This window comes from Coffea arabica, chromosome 5c (assembly GCF_036785885.1).
Source record: "Coffea arabica cultivar ET-39 chromosome 5c, Coffea Arabica ET-39 HiFi, whole genome shotgun sequence".
Taxonomy (NCBI): Eukaryota; Viridiplantae; Streptophyta; class Magnoliopsida; order Gentianales; family Rubiaceae; genus Coffea; species Coffea arabica.
In genome coordinates, this window is record NC_092319.1 from 17734442 (window position 1) to 17754298 (window position 19857).

Below are 19857 nucleotides of genomic sequence, written 5' to 3' on the forward strand. Positions count from 1 at the left end.
ACATGCAATTCCCTTTTTCTTCTTGTTTCTTAGCATTGATTTTGTGGTAGATTTGCTTCAATAATCCCACGTAACACGTCAAGTGATCGTGATAATTGGTGAGTACATTCAATGGTTAATACTAGGAGGAGCTCCACAAAATGCGTGAGAATTGATACCTGTGGTGCGAAAGAGAGTAATTGAAATAGCGATTAAGAAATTTGTAATATTCAGCTAAAAAGACACTAGTGGAAGAAAGGTGAAAAAAATGGTCAGCAATGGACGTTTTAATCGTTGTCACATATATACTTTCATTGACATTTCCGTTTGCTGCTAGATTAAGAATTTGTTTTTGCATTAAAAAACAATATGTATTAGGATACCTAGAGCTGACAAAAATAATTGGACAGTCAACCTAAAAATCAATTTTGTATGTGAAAGCAAGCTTGTAAGGAAAGGGACAATCCTTTTTTTTTTTGTCGAAACGTTAGCTTTATAGATTACTCTAATAATTACAGTATTTGGACAAAGGTCCAGTCATCAGGACAATAGTCCTACCAAAACAATAGTGCCTAGCACTACAAGTTGGGATTCACCCATTCCTCATCTACGAGAATGTTTAGAGCATGCATGCTCAACTTGATACTTCCTACAAATCCTGATTCAACAAAAGAGAAAGAACACTTTTGGAACAAATTACTTATATATTTTATATCCTCCAGGAGTGTAACCATCTGTTGATTGCTGGTTCTTGTATATTTTATGCACTCTACCAGATCACTATCTTCTAGCTCTACTTTAACACTCGTCCAGCCTTGACTAATTGCATTCAGAAGTGCTAGCCTCACCGCACCAGCTTGGTCCTGCTTTGTGTCTCCAGCCATTCTTTCCCTTAGTGCCCAGCTTGCTTGCAGACAACCTGCCGAGTCAGTAGCAGTGATTCCAATCCCCACCATTTGTTGCCTTCTGTCTTGGTGCGTGTGGACCTTGATCAGCAGCCTGGCTTGATTTCCTTCCTGGCTTTGAACTCTCTCCATGCATTGCAGAGCTTCTGTTCCCTTGGTGTTCTTCCTTGTCTCCTTCCCTCTGTTGGCTTCATCCAATTCCATCCATCCCTTAACAGCTTTTTGTATTACTTTATGCGGTTCCCTTTCCTTGTATTCAAACTCCCTCTCATTTCTGGCCTTCCAAACCTGCCAGAGAATATTTATGGTGAGGTTTACTTGGTCCTCCCCTCCTCTTTCTTCTTGGGCCTCCATAATTACTGTCCACCATTTTCTGAAGCAATTTGATGTGTGCTGTATGCCATCCCATTGCACAGGCGATAGCTTCCAAACTTCCTTTACTTTGTTACACTGGAGCAGCAGATGTTCTATGGTTTCCTCCTCTTCGCCACAACCTGCACATTTAGGATCTCCTTGCTTTGTTCTTTTATGAATTTCACCTCTCACTGGGAGACCTCCATGCAGACACTTCCATATGAACATTTTCAATTTTTGGCACACCTTCTGCTTCCATAATGATTTCCAAGCTCTCTTAATGGGCCCTTCATAGCTTGTCCCAGCTTCATCCCTCCTTCCTACATTCTCCAATAAGGAAAGGGACAATCAACCTAGCTAGAGTTGCTTCTTAGCATGAACTTTATCACTACCTTTGGATTGATCCATCCTAGATTTCAACATAGGCATCCTAAATTTTAACATAGACAACCTTGAGGCTCCATCTGTTATCATAACTACTGTATAACTAATGCCCAATATTTGAATGAGTACGTGCAAAGTACAAATAATTAAGAATGAAATAGAATTTTTCTGATTACCAACATTAAACTACATCAAGCAATTATGAGTTCAGATAAATTTGACTGACAAAAAGAAAACTTGTCAACATAGATACTCGTGAATTCAAGCACTAATTTGAAGGCTTATATAATCAATGTTTTGAAATTCAAACCGGATAGTAACTCGGTCGAATCTAGAGGTTTGGATTCAATGGATTCAATTGGGGTCGAACCTATTTAAGAATTGGGTGATATCATCATGATGTCATTATGATGTCATAAATATAATAATTTTATATAATATATATTAAACTTTATTTCCAAACATTCTACAATTCAATACCCTTTGAACCTTACTCAAATTTAGTGTTTAGAAGCTGTAAATATAAATTGATTAGAACTAAATTTGTAAGACCTATTTGAAGAAGTAAAGAATTAAAGCTACAATTGAAAATCTAGAAAAAATTATAGGGGCAATTATAGTTGTTTAAAATATTTAGGGGTCAAAACAGAATAATGGAAAAGCTTATTAAACATTCACTTCATTACCCCTAGCATTATAAGAAACAGAGCTCCAGGCCGCTGCAATACCATCTCTCGGCCATTTCGTCCTCCGGTAAGCAGCAGCAAAAGCATTATTGAGGAAATGACATGCCAAATAGTGAAGTCGGCAAAGGTTGGTTTGGATGAGCCTTAGGAGTAGCTTCAGATCGCACTTTGCTCTAAAAACATTAAGGAGTTGTTGTTTTTCCAGTGAATTCCATTTTTCTCCGTCTTTTCATTCCTCTTCTGGGTCTCTTTTTTTATCAATCTCTTTTTGATTTTAATCTTTTTCTTTTTTTCTTCCATTACCAGAAGAAAATATCGTATCATCTTATTATTTACATTCTTTCCTCTCATGTTTTTCAACTTTTTGATTCAAAACTTAAATAAACTTTTTTTTCCTTTCTATTCTCCCTCTCTTTTTCTTACTTTTTCATTTGATTTTCGAATTTTGATGTTAGATCTGTAGTAGATCTTGTATGATAGATCAATTAAGCTTGATTTATATTTTTTTTATTCAATATAATTCAGGAAAATAAAAAAAGTGAAAAACAGAAAGCCAGCAAAAAAACAAAGTTCAACTCAAAAAAGAAAAAATAGAAAACCAGGTTCTGACTAGTTTTAATGGGTTTTGGGTTTTGATCGGGTTTGACTTGTTTTTGTTAGGCAGATTTTTGGAGAGGTTGGACCGGATGCTTAGTTGGTTCCGATTCAACTAGTCGAGCCCACCGATCAGGTCTGAACTTAAAAACATAACCCACATGTGACATGTTAGGAGCTGATAAATTCAAACACAAAACTCCATCAAGTGTACTAAATTTAAATATTGAGGCAGCCATTCACTAACTCACATAGTTAAACATACTGGGACAACTCTAATAGCATTATGATCACATCTTATCAATCGATGACATGCATCAACTGTAACAATAAAGTTAAGATGTACCATGATCAACAAACTGCAGTCTAACAATAAGCTCTGTTCACTCTTCAGCCACCTGCACTAACACATACAGAAATTTAAAATATTCTTATAAAATCTAAGAGCAATCTGGGAAACATTCATACAGCAGCTAATGAACATATTATACAAAGACAGATTAAGAGTACCTATTATGAAAGCTACTAGAAGGAAGTCTCAAGCAAAGCTTTTTTGCCAAGTTTGTCTGCTACAAGTTTTTTAAAAATTTTAGTTATAGTAAATTCAAAAAATTTCTCAAAATTTTTAAATTATACACTTTAAAAAAAAACACACTTCAAAAATTTTTTTAAAAACTTCTACAGTAAGTTATAGTAAAGTTTTAGACAAATACCCAAAAAACTCATTTGTCAAACGGGCTTGCATCACATAATAACCGGAGGTTGTTGGCATAGTTTCCTACTTTCCTTTTCAATGTCTAATATAAATGGAAGCTGATGGTGTTATCATATATGTATCATTTCCCCCTACATTTAATCTTTCAAACAAAGTTAATTGGGTTGTCCAATCAAGACCATCGTTCTGTTCAATTGTTTCAATAGAACAGAATTGTATTTTCTATGCTTTATGCTTATTTTTCGTTGTTTTTGTTGTACTTTATCTTTTTCTTTCATTGGTAATAATGCATATCTTTTTCTTGCTTTTTGATTTCGAAATTGCTTTTTAGCATTAAGTTTATCGATGTTGTTTGTTTGATCCATCCTAAATTTCAACCCATAGACCCTAAACTTAAACATAGAAAATCTAGATATATATACTATTTGTTTGCTTAACTACTACAACTAAAAACCATTATTTTGATCAGTACATGCTTCTACAAATAATTAGAGGGGAAATCAATTTTCCTCGTTACAAACACTAACCTGTATCAAACAATTATTAAGTCTACAAAATTCAATACAAAAATAACAGAGCATGTAAATATAGCCACTTGTCTTTTCAAATGGCAATTTCTATCCATAAAGAACATCTCTGTCACTTAACTATTGAACCAATAAATTGCATCATCTGCAATATAATTTTCAAAGTGGAACAATCATTCACACACTTATTCATTCAAGCACACAATTCAAGTGGATCAATTACAATCATAATCACATTTAATCAAAAAATGACATGCATCAAGTGGGAATATAGAGTTACCTTGTACCTTAGCAACAAAGTACAATCTAAGAGCGAGATCTATCCGTACTTCACCCGCCTACAATAGCAAGCACAAAGGCTTATTCATAATTTTGATTGTTGAATGGAAGCTATACAGTCCATAGACCAGAAAGTAAGAGCAAAATTGAGCATACCTCTACAAACCCAACTCTGATACTGTGCAATAGAGCCATTTGAATCCATAATTTTGTATCTTAACAACAGCCATTATTGCAGCCTAATTTACAAATTGATGAGCAAACGTTGAAGAAGATGAGAGGTCCTGCTGTTAATCACCTCAAATGATTCTTCACCTTTCACACTTTAATGGCCTCATCACCGTGCTGCAATTACTGATTCAAATAAGTGCCATTTGTTGCAAGAACTGAATTAATGATTCATGAACTTTTAAGGATGAAGAAGACGTAGCTTTCTACCATTACAATTCAAGCATTCATCTTTAACTTTAGTGCACTAATATTGCCTTAAATGCATTTAATGTGCATAATCAATTTAGCTGAACATACTTGAGGGGAGTTGATTTCATTTTTCTACCCGCTTTGCTAAATCAATGGCAAAGCAGCCAAAACATTAGCCACCAAAGGGTACAGTATGTAAATCATGCGAAATTAGTCAGCAGAAACTTGTGCACTTTGCTTAATCAATGCAGTTACAGTTTTACCATTCCCAAAATGCTCCTACAAAGGTAGGATGAAAATCACCCAAGAGTCATACAACAACTCCTTTTTATATATACGTAGGATATACGGAAAAGTGCACAAAGAAAGAAAGGAAATAAACATGCCTCTGCAAACACTAGTCCGACAGTGTGAAACATAAGCATCTGAACTAACAATTTTGTCTATTAACAGTAGCCATTATTGCAGCTAGCTCTAAAAACTGACCACCAATGCTGCAGAAGGTGGAAGGTTGTGCAATTACACTTGTAACGTGCTCTCCAAATGATCTTCACCTCTCATGCTTTAATGTGGTTTTAAACATGCTTCAATTACTGATTTTAATCACTCCCACTCTTTGGAGAAGCAAAGTTATTGATCTGAGGATGAACAAGAAGAAAATTTCTGCCCTTACGCATGCAACATGCTATCGAAATGCTTCTTCAGCTCCCATCCCTGGCATTAATGTTGTCTTAAACACACTTTAATTGTCAATTTTAATCAATCGCACATCTGTTGGAGAAGTTCAATTGCTTTTCTAAGGGTTGCCAGTAATTTGCAATAGAATGAAGTGGCTATCTGTTTTGATTGTGCACTTAACGGCTACTTTAGAGGGTAAATTGGTTACTTTCACCCATGAGTAGCATTTAACAACTTGCTTATCGCTTGTAATGCAAACCAATTACATAACAAAGGGTTTAATCATCAAATCATCGGACAGTGCACCTCATACAATTGTACACTTAGCAAAATCAATAGTACTCCAACTTTCTCCTGCCGAAATTGTCCCTAAAGATGGCAGATGAAAATTTCCCAAGAGTCACACTATATATATATATATATATATATATATATATATATATATATATATATCCTTATACTATATAAGATTGAGTTTTGGTCAAAGAATAGGTTAAATTTCAACCGCATAGGTGGGAGCTTTTTGGGAATGTGAAATGTTGTATATTAGTTTAAAAACTTTAGGTACAAGTTAAGAAAGCATGTATTTGAGTATGTTTACTGAAATGACCCCATTTTAATACATTTAAAGTTGTCATTGATGAGCCATCTGGGTATTGATGGAATGTGTAATTAGTGTGCAACCGTTTTTGCATTTTCTACAACTCGTATATGTTTGTGTGTTAGTGTAATTCCCGGAATATCCCTTAGCGACCAATAATTCCCCTTTTCAGCCGTAGATAACCGTTTGAGATGTTGTTTTATCTAAAATGTTTGAATGACAATCGGATTTAAGAAATGAGCCAGCGATTTCTCTATCAATGGTAGGAACTCATTTCTCTATCATTTATAATCTGTATTTATGAGCCACAAACTTTGGTCAGTTTATCCCCTTTCAGCTTTATGAGTTAAGTTTTCCCTTTTTGCCTTTGTCTACAATGATTTGCCTCATCGTTTTCTCTTCCATCCAATTTCAACTCTGAAATTACCTATTATTTCATCATTAATTACACTCAATTCAATTGTCGAATCATTGGTATATTAATGCATAAACGGTTGATTATCAGTTTCTCCTTGTTCGCATTCTAAAATTGGGATAATTCTATTTGGTTTCAAATTAATCAGTTCAGAATACTCTTCAGTCCCAGCTACTCTTAGTGGTTCAGCGTGAGGTTAGATTTCACCCTCCCCCCAATTTTTCAATTTCTCCCTTAATTTTGTCGGTATGTTCTTAATACCTACAATTAGCGACTCTTATCGCGTTGCCTAGCTGCAAGATAGCATTTTTTGTGTTGTCTAACCCTAATTGGTTTGGGTTGGTTATAATCTTATAGGTTTGGAGCAACAGCAAGAAAGAGTTCTCGGTAGGGATTCTAGAATAAGGTTAGCTTTCTGTGTTGTTCTGCCTTTCTGCATTATCAACGACCTTCAATTTGATCCAGTTTTATTGTAACGCTGTATGAATTGATTGATTATATTGTTTATCTTTTCATACTAAGTTTTATTTCTTCTTACAATGTACTATTGTTTGTTCAACAAAAAAACTTCCTTGTCCACATGCACCAAACACTCGCGCGATGCGCGGACATTCCTCCCTAGTATATATATATATATATATATGTTGACTTGTATATCATGTAGTATATACAATAATCTTACTAGTAATCATATATTATCATACATTATTAATCATCAATTTTATTGCATCATCATATATCATTGCACCCATGTAAACTATAGATACTAGATGGTTTTAAAATTTGAATGTATACCAATTCTACCTATTTACCATGGTATTTAGTTGTCAACGACGAAGTTTACCTTAGGCAATATTTTGAAACTCGGACCAATGATTAAACTAGTAAAGTGTTTGGTCAAGTTTCAATTGGTTCAACCAGTTCAATCCCAATTCATTGATTTTTTATTTAAAAAAAAAAAAATAACAAATAAGCAAAAATATGTAAAATCAACACAAAATTCCTAAAATTTGTAGTATCTTTTGGAGAAGATTTACTAATCTAGTACCTTCTAATTCATCTACCAATAAAAAGAAAAGTATTTCATAAAAAAATAAAGAATCAACAAATTATGAAAAAAATCTGCCCAATATCTTAAATTATACAAAGAAGAGTTTGACTTACCTAACTCAAAAACAAATCTGATAGGACTTGTAAAATTAAATCCAAAAAAAGTAAAAACAATCATGAAGATGAAAACAAAAGATAGAAGAGGAAAGGGAAAACAAGTTTGTCTCTTTATCTACCAAGTTCAACTTCATTATCATCTTCATCATCAATAATGTAAAAGAAAAAATAAAAGAGAAGAGGAAAAAAAAAAAAAAAAGGAAATGAGCGGAGCTTGTAGAGCGGCTCTTGGAGGTGAAGATTCTTAAAGGAGGAGGAGGATTGAGGGTTCTTTAGTTTTTAGTTAGATTAGTCATTTTGTTTTTAAATTGAACAAACTAAGGTTTTTTTTTAAAAAATTTGAGAAAAAATGGCCCATCAACCAACTTAATTGCAGTTGCAAACAATTAGGGTCAAGTTGTTGGGATAGAATTGAAAAGCTCAAAAAATTGAGCAGCTCATAAAAAAAATCCAAGTCCCAAGTCAAAATTCAAAAACCGAACTTGACCGATTTAACCTATTTATTTTGGTACACTGATTCTCACGGATTTTGATCGATTTTTAACTTTTCGGATTTCTCATAGAATGGATCAATATTATGGTCGATTTGCGGTCCAACCAATTAAACTGACCGGTCTAATTCGGTTCTTGAAATAGTGACCTCATGTTGTACTTCTTTCTCGTGAATATTTGACAATAATGCCCCGCTTTTGTGACAGCACATTAGCATTTCGTACAAGATTGTGATGCCATCCTTTGTTTGATTTTTTTTAGTTGAAAAAAAGGTTGGATAGGTTTGTGTTTGATCACTATCACAGTTCAGAGCATGCCTTTGAGACCATAAAAATAGCTAGCAAAGGCTCTTATAATTGTTCATCAGTACAACCATCACATTGATAGTCAATTCAAACACACAATGTTTTATGCGTGGTTTATCATTGTCAATTGAACTAACTTATATTAGCATCTTTTTTTTTTTTTTTTATATATTATCCATGTAGATTGACTAATTTTTAAGAGTTATGGTTAATGTTCTATATAGGCACACAATAAAAATACAAAATATAGCAAATTAGCAACGAAAATGAATCCTATATGACCTGCGAATTTGACCTCAACGCAACACCACGAGGAGTTTACTGTCGGATGTGAATCCGACGAAATCACGTGGGAAAAGAGTCGATTAAGGTCTTTCTGCCAGAGGGTGTTGTTTTATCTGGCAATACTTTCTTCCAAAATATCTCACAAAAATTTGAACCTGGGAAAGTTAGGTTCCAAAGTTAGTGTGTCCATGCAACAAACCTAAATGATAAGAAGAATTTTTCAAAGGTACATAATAAGAAAACTTGTGGAAGAACCGTTCCATTTTTTAACAAAAATAATAGTTGGACTATTTTATTCGTACTTTAATATTTCTAAAATACCTTTTCTTGGTCCAACTAATCTGCTCACAAGATACAATCTTTTGTTTGTAAGTAGATGTACTGTGGTGCCATTTATGAAAATTTTCGCATATTGTAGGTATTATATATTGCAAATTTCTTACGATTTTTTTTTTTATAAAAATTGGCATATTTACTTAATTGTAGCCATTCTTTTATTAGCTATTATTTGATACATATTTGATACATATTTATGAAAAAATTTATATGGGTATCTCCAGATGTAAAATTGACATAATTCGCACTAAAAATGGACTTTAAAATGTGTATATATTATATTAAATTTTATTTTTTAGCCTAAAAAAATTTTACTTTTTAAAAATTCACAAATTAGATCTTGAAGTACATATAACTTTAAGCTATTAATGTATGTCAAATTATTTCATATCGTATCTAATCACAAATTTTGCCGGTCAAGATAGAATTATGCATTTTCCAAAACCAACTACACTAGGCTACTACAACATCACAATGGAAAAGAACAGAACAATCAATTGAAGTGCGGCTCCCGAACGTGTTGACCCAGCTGGGATGACCAGAAGTGAAGAAACTACCAAATTCAAGACTTTGACTGGCTTCTCCTTACTTCGTTTTGAGCCTGTCAAGCCAAATTTCACCGACCGCATTACCGAAACTTCCTTGTCAATGCCTGGTAGCTGCCGTTTTGAATCACAGGCGGGTCGTACATCTGTTGTACGATTTAGAATTAAACGTGGCACACAGCAGGTGAGAGTACCACCGTATAATGATTCTAACATGTTGAATAGCGAAAGGATCAATCTAACGGATGTCAGTTGGACTTTTCGTAAGATATAATTCAGGTATTAGATTTTTAAAAATATAAAATTAATTAAAAAAAATATGTGAATGCAAGGAAAATAATAATTGCTAATAAATGTATATATAAGATAGGTTAGATGAAATTTAAAAATGTTAATAAACACGATCAGAAAAATTCATAGAAAAATGAACCGACTATTAAAGATTATCTGTTGTAAATTTGTAACAAGCATTTGTTAGAAAAATTCATAGAAAAAATAAACCCCGCTGTTAGTTATCTTCTGAGCTGTACGTTAATCACTGTTTTATACCTAGGGACGGAACTCGGGGGGCCACGGTAGGCTCCCCCCAAGGTTTTAGAACTTGCGAAATTAGAAATATTCAGAGCACACTTTATATAAATGTAAACTTTTCGCCTCGCAACAAATTAAAAAGATATTTTATGTTATACATATAAGTTTCTCTATATATATATATATATCAAATTCGCTCCCTTAAGACGAATTTTCTGGTTCCGTCTATGTCTACGCCATTCAAACTTATCCAATAACAAGATTGTACAGAACTCCGTACCATTCAAACTTCTCCGCTTCTCCACAAAATTTAATACTTTTATGGTACTCTTGCATTAATTCAAATCAAATAGGAATAGAATAATTTTTATAAATGTGGTTTTATTAGTTTGCATACACATCGAATATATCTCAAAAACTAGTGAAAATAAGGTATGGATTAATTCTACTTTGCGCCCTTTTAATTATATTTAAATTTTTATTTTGGACCCTAATCTTTAAAATGAGACACTTAAGTTCCTAAAGCATAGCACAAGTTTTACTTTAGTCCCTAAATATTGTTTTCACATTGGATTATGCTTTTCATTATAGTTTAATTTTATCTACAGAGCTAGATGACTAGAAATATTCAAAACTAATGGTCTATCCAGAGAATTTTCTCATGATGGATATATGGACTATAATTCATATAATATTCAAATGTTTTAATTTTGTTAGTTGAACTATTTTGCCGACATGAGGTCTAAACTTGAACTGTTATGTCTACCATAGCTTCCTTCGAATTTTCTACAGTGAGTAATCACATTCATGGAAAATTTTGACGTGTGTTCTACTAATTTCCAGAAGAAAAATGGAACGTGAAAATTAACCTGGTAACTACCACAGAACAATTGTTTAAGCTGTAATGAAGACAGGGTAAATAAATATAAAAGAATTGTATAATTCAAGATTAATAAGAGATCTTCTTTTTTGGTGAATATTCTATGTTACAGCAAATATGATTCTTACTCTTTATTCGAATGAAGTTGGGATAATAAGAATTCTGTTTGTCTTGAATTATTTGTTTAAATATAATACAGTATTAGTTTACATTTCTAGTTATCTTTTTTTTGTTTTTGTTTCTATGGTATAAAAAATTATGTTCAGGTCTCTTCTTTTAATGCGTGAGTTTTTTAAGTGTATGTATTACCCATTCCACGTTAATCTATAATATTTTTGAGTTGAAAATTGTTTGTATATTTCTCCAACTATTATAGGTTCTTGTAATAATTAAAAAAAAACAGTAGCCACTTAAATGAAATTAGTACTAGGCATGATACCACTATGCAGTAGGCTAGATTGTTGAGTGGAAAATCCAGGAAAACAAGAGAGTATTTATCTATCTCAGGGCAACCTGCTAAAATAATCCATAAACTATTAATAAAAACTATGCTCAAATTTACTTTTAAAACTTTTAAAGTTAATTTTGTCAATGGTCCCCAAGGTTTTTCCTGTTTTTTTTGGGCGCACTGTCACTCGTATTGTTTAAAATCTTAAATGTACTTATTGAATCTTTTAAATTTCTTCTGTTTCTAAATGGTTCGCCAATTATGTTAGGGCCTTCACTTTGCCACCATATTCCGTTGAACCTCAGCTTCATCCTGCACATACTCCACAAAAAAGAAAAAGAAAAAGAAGAGTAATGAAGTTATGTAGAAAAGAAGTATTTATTTTTTAAATTGTAAAAGGTGTTTACTCTATTCAAAGTTTATGAATATAATTATTTAAACAGTAATGAAAGTTGGCTAAAAAAACAAGAAATAATATAGGATTCAAAGTTAATTTAAAACTCTTCAAAGTAAACAACAGAAGAAACCTTGTACTTTTCTTTTAATTGTTCTATGCTTTTACAAATTGGTTGATTCAAAAAGAAATGATGAAGTTGGAAAAATGTTTTAATAACAAAATTTCCATCCTTTTTGTTTAAATGGTCACTCGCTTATTTAATTGCTTCTTGAATTATAAGTTGAACTTCAATTTACAATTTATTATTACCGTTTTCTTCAAATTTACATATTGTATATTGAAATTACATAGTTAATATTATTAATAAAATATTCCCTACAATTTAACCTAAGTGGGAAACTCAGTGTTAGACAAAACTCTACAGGAGGAAAAGTCATATTTAATAGAATTGTAGCTGACCAAGGACCAATAAATTACGAAGTTTAAGGATTTAATAGGAACAAATAAAACAGTTTTCGCAAGAGGTGATTGATATAGTTTAAGGACTATTAGAGTCATGAATCCAAACATTTAAATCCTTCAAGTTTGATGTTTCTAACAATTTAGTAACGTTCAACCCCTAAGAATTAGTGAAGACATTCATACCAACTCAAATTTAAAGTAAGGGTGTGTTTGATAAAACTGAATTCTGAAAACTAAAATCTGAAATTTGAAAGTATGAAGTCTAAATTCATTAAATTATTGAATTGTTAAGTATTAAATCTGATACATTTGAGTGTATATTTCATTAAGTAATAAGTGAATAGCTTATCACTTATTTTTGGAAGTAAATTTTGCCTAGAAAATTTAGTGCCACTTAGTTAATTTAGATGTTTAATTTTTAGTTATCAAACGCATCTGAATATGTTAAGATCTGAATCCATTAAGAGAATAGTATTACATACATTCAGGAGAAAAAATTTTGAAGGAAGATTAAAAATTTGGGTAAACTACCTAGGGAGTTCCTAAATTATTTTAATTATCAACTTTTGATTTCTCATCTATTTTAAGTTTGAAATTAGCACCTCAACAATAAAAATTGTCAATTTTTAATCATTCTGTACATCTCCGCTGTCAAAACTAATGGATCTAAGGACAAAATTTGAGAATTTGGTGGTGTAAATGGACAAAAGGATCAAATTTTTATGCTTTTTATTATTCAGGAACCAATTTGCGATTTGAAATAAAGAGGGGTCAAAGTTAACCATTGGAATTGCTTAAGTGCTCCCTCTCGAAGTAGTTTTATTTTTAATCTTTTTCGATATATGTCGCGCCCCGTTTTTCGCGATGAAAATAAAAATAAAATGTGAGATTTATAAAAGATGTGATTTTATTTTAAAACAAGTTAAAAGGGACCTAAAATAGGACTTTAAAAAATGCGACAATTTGGGTCCAAAAATTTAGTCTAAAAGGGCTTTTTAGAAAAAATAGGAGTCGCCACTTGGTATGGAGTTTTGGTGTACCAAGTCACCCAAAAAATATTTTTAACAAAAAATAAAATAAATCAAAACCCTTATTGACAACTCCAGGTCTTTGAAAACAAGAGAAAATGGGTTCGAGAGTCACGGTTGAAGAAAGGAAAGGCAAAGGTTCAATTGACTCAAACCGAAGGCACCCTTTCAATCTAGTCTAAGCTAGTTGCGAGGTTTAATCAAAATTTTCCTAATCTAACCCTTAATTTTATCATATTTGGATGTTTCCTATATGGATGCAAATCTAAATTTTAAAAAATATCGAAAGGAACAAAATGTTCATTCAAGGGTTTAATTGAACCAATCGCATTAATTGCGAATGTCAAAATGATTCCTTGAAAATATCACGAGCATGCAAATGATGAATTTAAAGTAAAGAAAAGAAATTAAATCATATACATAGATATAAGTGATCAAATAAAAAGGGAATGCAACATCAATGTAGACACCAAATTTTTGATTTTTTAACTTTATTTGTTTAATTTAATCTTAGCTTTATTTGTTTCAATTTTTAGGATTTTCATTTCTTATTTCTTATTATTTTTCATTATTATTATTTTATTATTTTATTATTATTTTGGCCTCACATTAAATTTCAGGAAAAACAAAAGAAAAAGAGAAAAGGAAAAGAAAAAGTGAAAATGACAAGTGGGAATGCATGCACTTGGACAAGTGTCTTTTCTATGTTTTAGACAACTAAGCACCTAAAAGGTGAGGTGTTAGGGACATTTGGGAAGTTAAGGAATTTTTGGGGGTCAAGGTAGAATTTTGTGAGGGCTAAAAAAATAAAAACAAAAGGAAACGGAAGGAAAAGAAGGACGGCAAGGGTTTTAGAAAAAGAGGAGACGGCTAAGAAAAGGGAGGGCTTTGAGGTTTCAGGGGCGGACAGGAAAATTAGTACAGAGAGAGAGCCAAGAGAAGGGGTCTTCGGCAAGGGCAAGCACTTCAACTATTTCTGCCAAGCCTAACGCCAAAAGAATGGGGGGCAGTGGAAAAGGCTTCGGCAAAAGCAACAAAAACAGAGTAAAGAAAGAGCCTAGGCTTAGGGGATAAGGAAAAAAACAGAGGAAAGGAAGGCAAGAGAAAAGGGAGCAAATGGAAAGCAGGGGGCTTGGACGAAAGAGAAAAGAAAAGGAAATTGGCGGCGGAGGAACGCAGAGAACAGCGAGGGATTTGGGAGGCAAAAGCGAAAATGGAAAAGAAAGAAAAGAGGATGGCGGCCATGATTTTTTGGGAAGGAAGAAAACAGGGGAGATTTGCGACTAAGAAAGGCAGAGCAAAAGAGTAAAACGGCAAAGGAAATCTGGAAACTTGAGCAGGCTTGGGCGAGAACAACAAAGAGAAGAAAACTGGCAGCGGACAACAAAAGAAAGCGCGGACGCGAGGGGAAGGAGTCGGAATCGTCACTACGCCGGGCTCCGTCACTACCACCAGAATCTGCCGTCACCGCCACTTGAGCCAGAGCACTGTAAGTTGACCTTTTTTTTTCCTTCTTTGAATTCCAGTTCGTCCCCAAGCTTTAAGCATGTCTGCCGTGGCTGTGATCTTGCAATTGTCCCGCTGATTGTTCAAAATTTTTAGTATACGTATGTTTTATGTATCAATCGGACTGTGTTTTGTGTATCTGATAAAATTTTGAGCTCTGATGTAAATTATTTGAGTAAGGAATTGCTGATATCTGTCATGCCCATGTATTGTTTGATGAAATGCCTGAACGAAGATTTTGAACCCAAAAGAGGAAATTTTTGTCCTTTCTCTGTATTCGTTCAAGAAGAAATCTGGCCAGCTTAAGGCTGGCCAGAATCTGCAGCAATTGTTAGTTGCAAAGAGGAAAAGAAATCCGACTGAATTTTAGAATCCTTTTTTTCGTTTCTGCTGTTTGTGTGTTGGATAATGGTGAGGTGATTTGGCCTAGTAAATTTGTTTGATCTTTGTAGCGTCAAAGTTGCAGAAATTTTACCCTCTCATTTGCATTAAGAAGAATGTTTCTGCGAAGCATGGAGCACAATTTCTAAAAAAAAATTTTTCAATTCAACCCCAGAGTTTTAGAGTTTCATAATTCGATCTCCAAAGCTGCCATAAGTCTCTCAATCAGGTCCTAAAGTGGGTTGTGTCTGAATCTCTAAGTTTTCCCTTATTCTGCTGTGGCCCAAAACTTGGGAAAATTGAACTAATTTCGCCCTCTTGAGCTTAATCCTCTGTTTGCATGTTTCTTGATAGATTAATCTTGGGGATTTAATGCTTAATCAAAGCTTATTAATTTTAGTGGGGTTTTATCTTGTTGGACTTGGCTACTTATTTGGGTTACTTGGATTTGGGTTAAGTTGTTTTTATGTGGGCTTGGCCTGAGCTGAGGGGCTGAGACCCATCAGGTTGTTGGAATATTCTTTGGGCCAATAAATGGCCTATTTCCCTTTGTTTTGGATTCCTGTTGGGCTTGGAAGGTTTTGGCCCAAGCAAATAAATAAAATGGCCCAATGGCCTGTTCTCTAAGATTCTGGTAACTGAATTGGCAAATCAGTCCCTGGATTTCTCCTTAACTATACTGTGGCCCTGGACATTTTCAATTTCTTTCAATTGGGTCCCTAATGTAATTGCACATAGGTCCCTGAACTTTATTTTTCTTTAATGTTGACCTCCAAACTTTGTTAATTATTGCAATCAAGTCCTTCATTGTTTTAATTTCTTACATGTAGATTGTTTATATGATTTAATTCATTTAATTTCATGATTCATTTTTATCTGTTGTGATTATTTTCTTGATTAAAGTGATGCCTTGATGCTTTTATTATTTTGGAGGGTAAATAAGTTGATTTCACTCCATTAGAGCTTCATTTCAAGGGAGGTATAATTTCTTTTATCCCTTTTGTCTCTCCTATGTGATCCAATGTGCTAAGTGTGAATCGCATGCCTAATTTGCTCTCATTACCATTCTTTAGTTCCATTATTTCATTCATTCTTGCTTTTATTAAATTATTCTTTTAAATGGGGTATGTGTACACCTCTTGGCTTGTAATAGATAGGGCTGTGGCGAGCAATTTGGTCCATTTTTCCCTTCCCCTTTTTGTTTTAGTTAGTGAATGTAATAGGTTCATTAGTTGGTTGCATGCCTACGTGTTAAGTGTTTAATCGCTTTATTAGGTCCTTGCATCTAGTCGAGCATGCTAAATGTTACGTGCTACGTGTTTATGAGTATTTAGTATGTCTACTTGCTTTCCATAGTGTGGATGAATGGAATGGATGAATGTACGTCACCACACTAGTCCAACGCTAGTTGTGGCTTCTTTTATCGTTTCCACTAGTCCAACGCTAGTCGGAATTCATAGAATGGGCTAGTCCAATGCTAGACCCTTAGGGATTTTCCCTCGATAGTACATCATTTGCTTGTTCACCACATATCACGCATTTTCCTTAGTTTTATCATTTGGCATGATCCTCAAACCCCTTTTCCTCTCATTTTAGGTTTTGCATCCCATACTAGTTATAGGGTTCATTTTGCTTGAGTGTCCCCTCCCGATAAGGGAAACGAGCGAGTGTGGCTACTCGATAGCCTTAGCACGCTAGTTTTGCCTTCTAATCAAAGGGAAAATCGAAGTCGAAAAAGTTAGGAGTCATTCCCACACCCGACCTGATGCATTCCTTTAGGTTCATTCATTCTCATTTATCACTTACTCATTTTTTTCAATTCACATTTCCTCATCACTTTTCCTTTCCTTATTGTTCATTTTGATTTCTACTTCACAAAATTGCACTTAATTACACCTATATGCACTTATCACTATATTTTATACACTTGCACACAAACACTTGGATTTTTCATACAAATTCACACATGCACCTTTCCATACACTTGCACCCAAACACTTGGACTTTTCATACAATTTCACACGTGCACCTTTTTATACACTTGCACACTTGCACTTTAGCCATCATTTGCATTAATCGACCTCTATAAGGTTTTCCTTTATTGGCCGCCACAATTCATGTGGTTGGGACCAAAAACCTTACAAGAGACATTTTAGAATTTAGGTTTGCATTTTTTCTTTCCTTTTGCATTCATGTAGTGCATCCAAATGTAATAAATTCTTTGGTTAAAATAAGAAAAACTTTGATTAAATCACGCAACTAGCCTTGGCTAGGTCGAAGGGGTGCCTTGGATTTTTATCCTTGCCTTCCCCTTCGTCAAATGGACTCCCGAACCTTTTTTTTGGTTTACGTGGATTAGGAGCCGTTTAAAAGGGGTTTCTTACAACTTTTTCCTAAAAAATCCATTTTTAGGTGACTTGGTACACCTTAACTCATTACCAAGTGGCGACTCCCATTTTTCTCAAAAACCCTTTTTAAACTATAATTTTGGGTCAAATCGTCGCATTTTCAAACCTCCATTTAGACCCATTTTTCTTTTAAATCACAATTCATTTTCCAATCATAAATTAAATCAAAATACATTTTTAAACCATTTTATTTATTTATCAAAAAATGGGGCGCGACAGTTGGCGACTCCACTGGGGACATTCGAGAGTCCGAGCAAATTTGATTTAATCAACCTTTTTCTTCTTTTAATCTTTTCATATATCACATTTGGGTGTTTAGGATTGCATTTTTCCTTTTATTAGGATTTTTCCATTTCACGTGTACCAACTCCCTCACTTATTCATTTGGCGTATGATTGTTTTGATTGATGAATGGTTTATGTATGTGATTCCGCGCTTTGCATTGCATTTTGGGAGGGGGACTTCACCTTAGAGCCTCACGTTGGTTCTTGATCCCTCCCATCCAAACGAGCACTAGCATACGTGCATACGCTTTAATTATTTTTACCCCCCATTTATTTTTCTTTTAGTGGCTTGTCACGCCACTCCACCCTATTAGGATTTTAGGCGACCCACTTGGACGTGTGATCATGACACGATGTGTGTGTAGCATGGTCCGATGGGTCACTCAATCTTCCGCTTTAAACTATGGGTTGATAGCCTTTAGCTTTTAGTCGAAGGTTGAGGATTTTGATAGATTCACTCAAACACGTAGCCGTGACACGATGTGTGCGTAGCGGTGTTTGGGGAATCGCTCGAGCCACCGACAAAGAACCTTGGGATTGATGACCCTTGGTTTCTAAGTCTGAAGGCTCGGGGACCTGAGCTTATCGAGTCTAGATGCATTAGCGAACCCCAACCTCATGCATCCATATTAGAATTGCCTTAGGGTAGAGTCGGCCTTATCCTGAGCTAGGGACACTATTCACGAGGGGAGGGATCCAACCCCCTTTTTCCCTTTTATTACTTTGTATTGATTGTTTTATTTTGTTGCTACAGTGTGTTATGTGTATTTCTCTGGCTAAACTAACTTTTCTTGGTTTTATGTCCCCATTGCATTCACAAACCCTATCAAATAAGAGGTCTGGCATGACCTTTCTTTTAGAACCTACCCTCGTAGATAGGTTATTGCACGTTTAAAGATTTTGGTATATTGCATTCATAGATTTTGGTAATTGCATAGCATTTTAGGCCTACCCTGGCAAATAAAGGGTTCCTTAGGTCACGTTTCATTTCGAATTGCACATTTTATCGCTTTAATAAATGGCATCATGCATAAACCCTAGAAAGGGAATGCCATTTAGGGGATCCCGTGTTAGGAATAAGCCACCTTGTGTCTCGGATACTTAATCCAGTGAGACTTGCACGTTTACATTTTGTACCATCCAAAGGGGTAGTGCACAAGGTAAGGTAGGATCCGATCATTTTCATAGAGTGATCTTTGGAATATGAGCATCTAATAATCACTTTTTGGCCATTTTATCAAAAATTGGTAAAAATCTCTTGCGTGAAGGACATTAATTTGAAGAAATTCACAAATGATTCCTCCTATTGAGACGATAAATAAATTGAGGCAAAAATTTGATTTTTAGAAGGTCATAGACTAATGCACCTCAATAATTTTGAAATAACCAATGGCCGGACAATTCAACCAATCCATTTTGCCAATTCATTCAATAAATCATCAATTTGACAAATTTACCCTTTTTAGGGTCATTCGGCCGATTTTTGAATAAATCCCTAATTCAATTTCATTCATTTGACCAATTTACCCTTTTTAGGGTCATCCGGTCGATTTTGAATAAATCGTCAATTCATTTGACAAATTTACCCTTTTCAGGGTCGTTCGGCCGATTTTTGAATAAATCACTAATTCAATTTCATTCATTTGGCCAATTTACCCATTTTTAGGGCAACCGAGCCGATTTTTGAATAAATCAAGTTTCGTTCAATCTATTTGATCAATTTACCCTTTTTAGGGTGATCTGATTAATTTTGGATAAATTAAATTTTATTCAATTCATTTGACCTGTTTCCCTTTTTAGGGTAATCCCGTCGATTTTTAATAAACTGTCAATTTCATTTGACCAATTAGGATTTCAATGTCATT

General features: G+C 34.0%; 1 protein-coding gene across 1 annotated transcript; it reads right to left on the bottom strand.

Moving 5' to 3' along the window:
* Positions 1 to 557: 557 nt before the first annotated feature.
* On the bottom strand, positions 558 to 4618 carry LOC140007229 (uncharacterized). Its single transcript, XM_072049927.1, has 3 exons — positions 4580 to 4618; positions 4425 to 4482; positions 558 to 1558 (listed from the first exon to the last, which is right to left on the bottom strand). Exons 1-3 carry the CDS (start codon positions 4616 to 4618, stop codon positions 558 to 560), a joined length of 1098 nt encoding a protein of 365 aa, XP_071906028.1.
* Positions 4619 to 19857: the final 15239 nt, after the last annotated feature.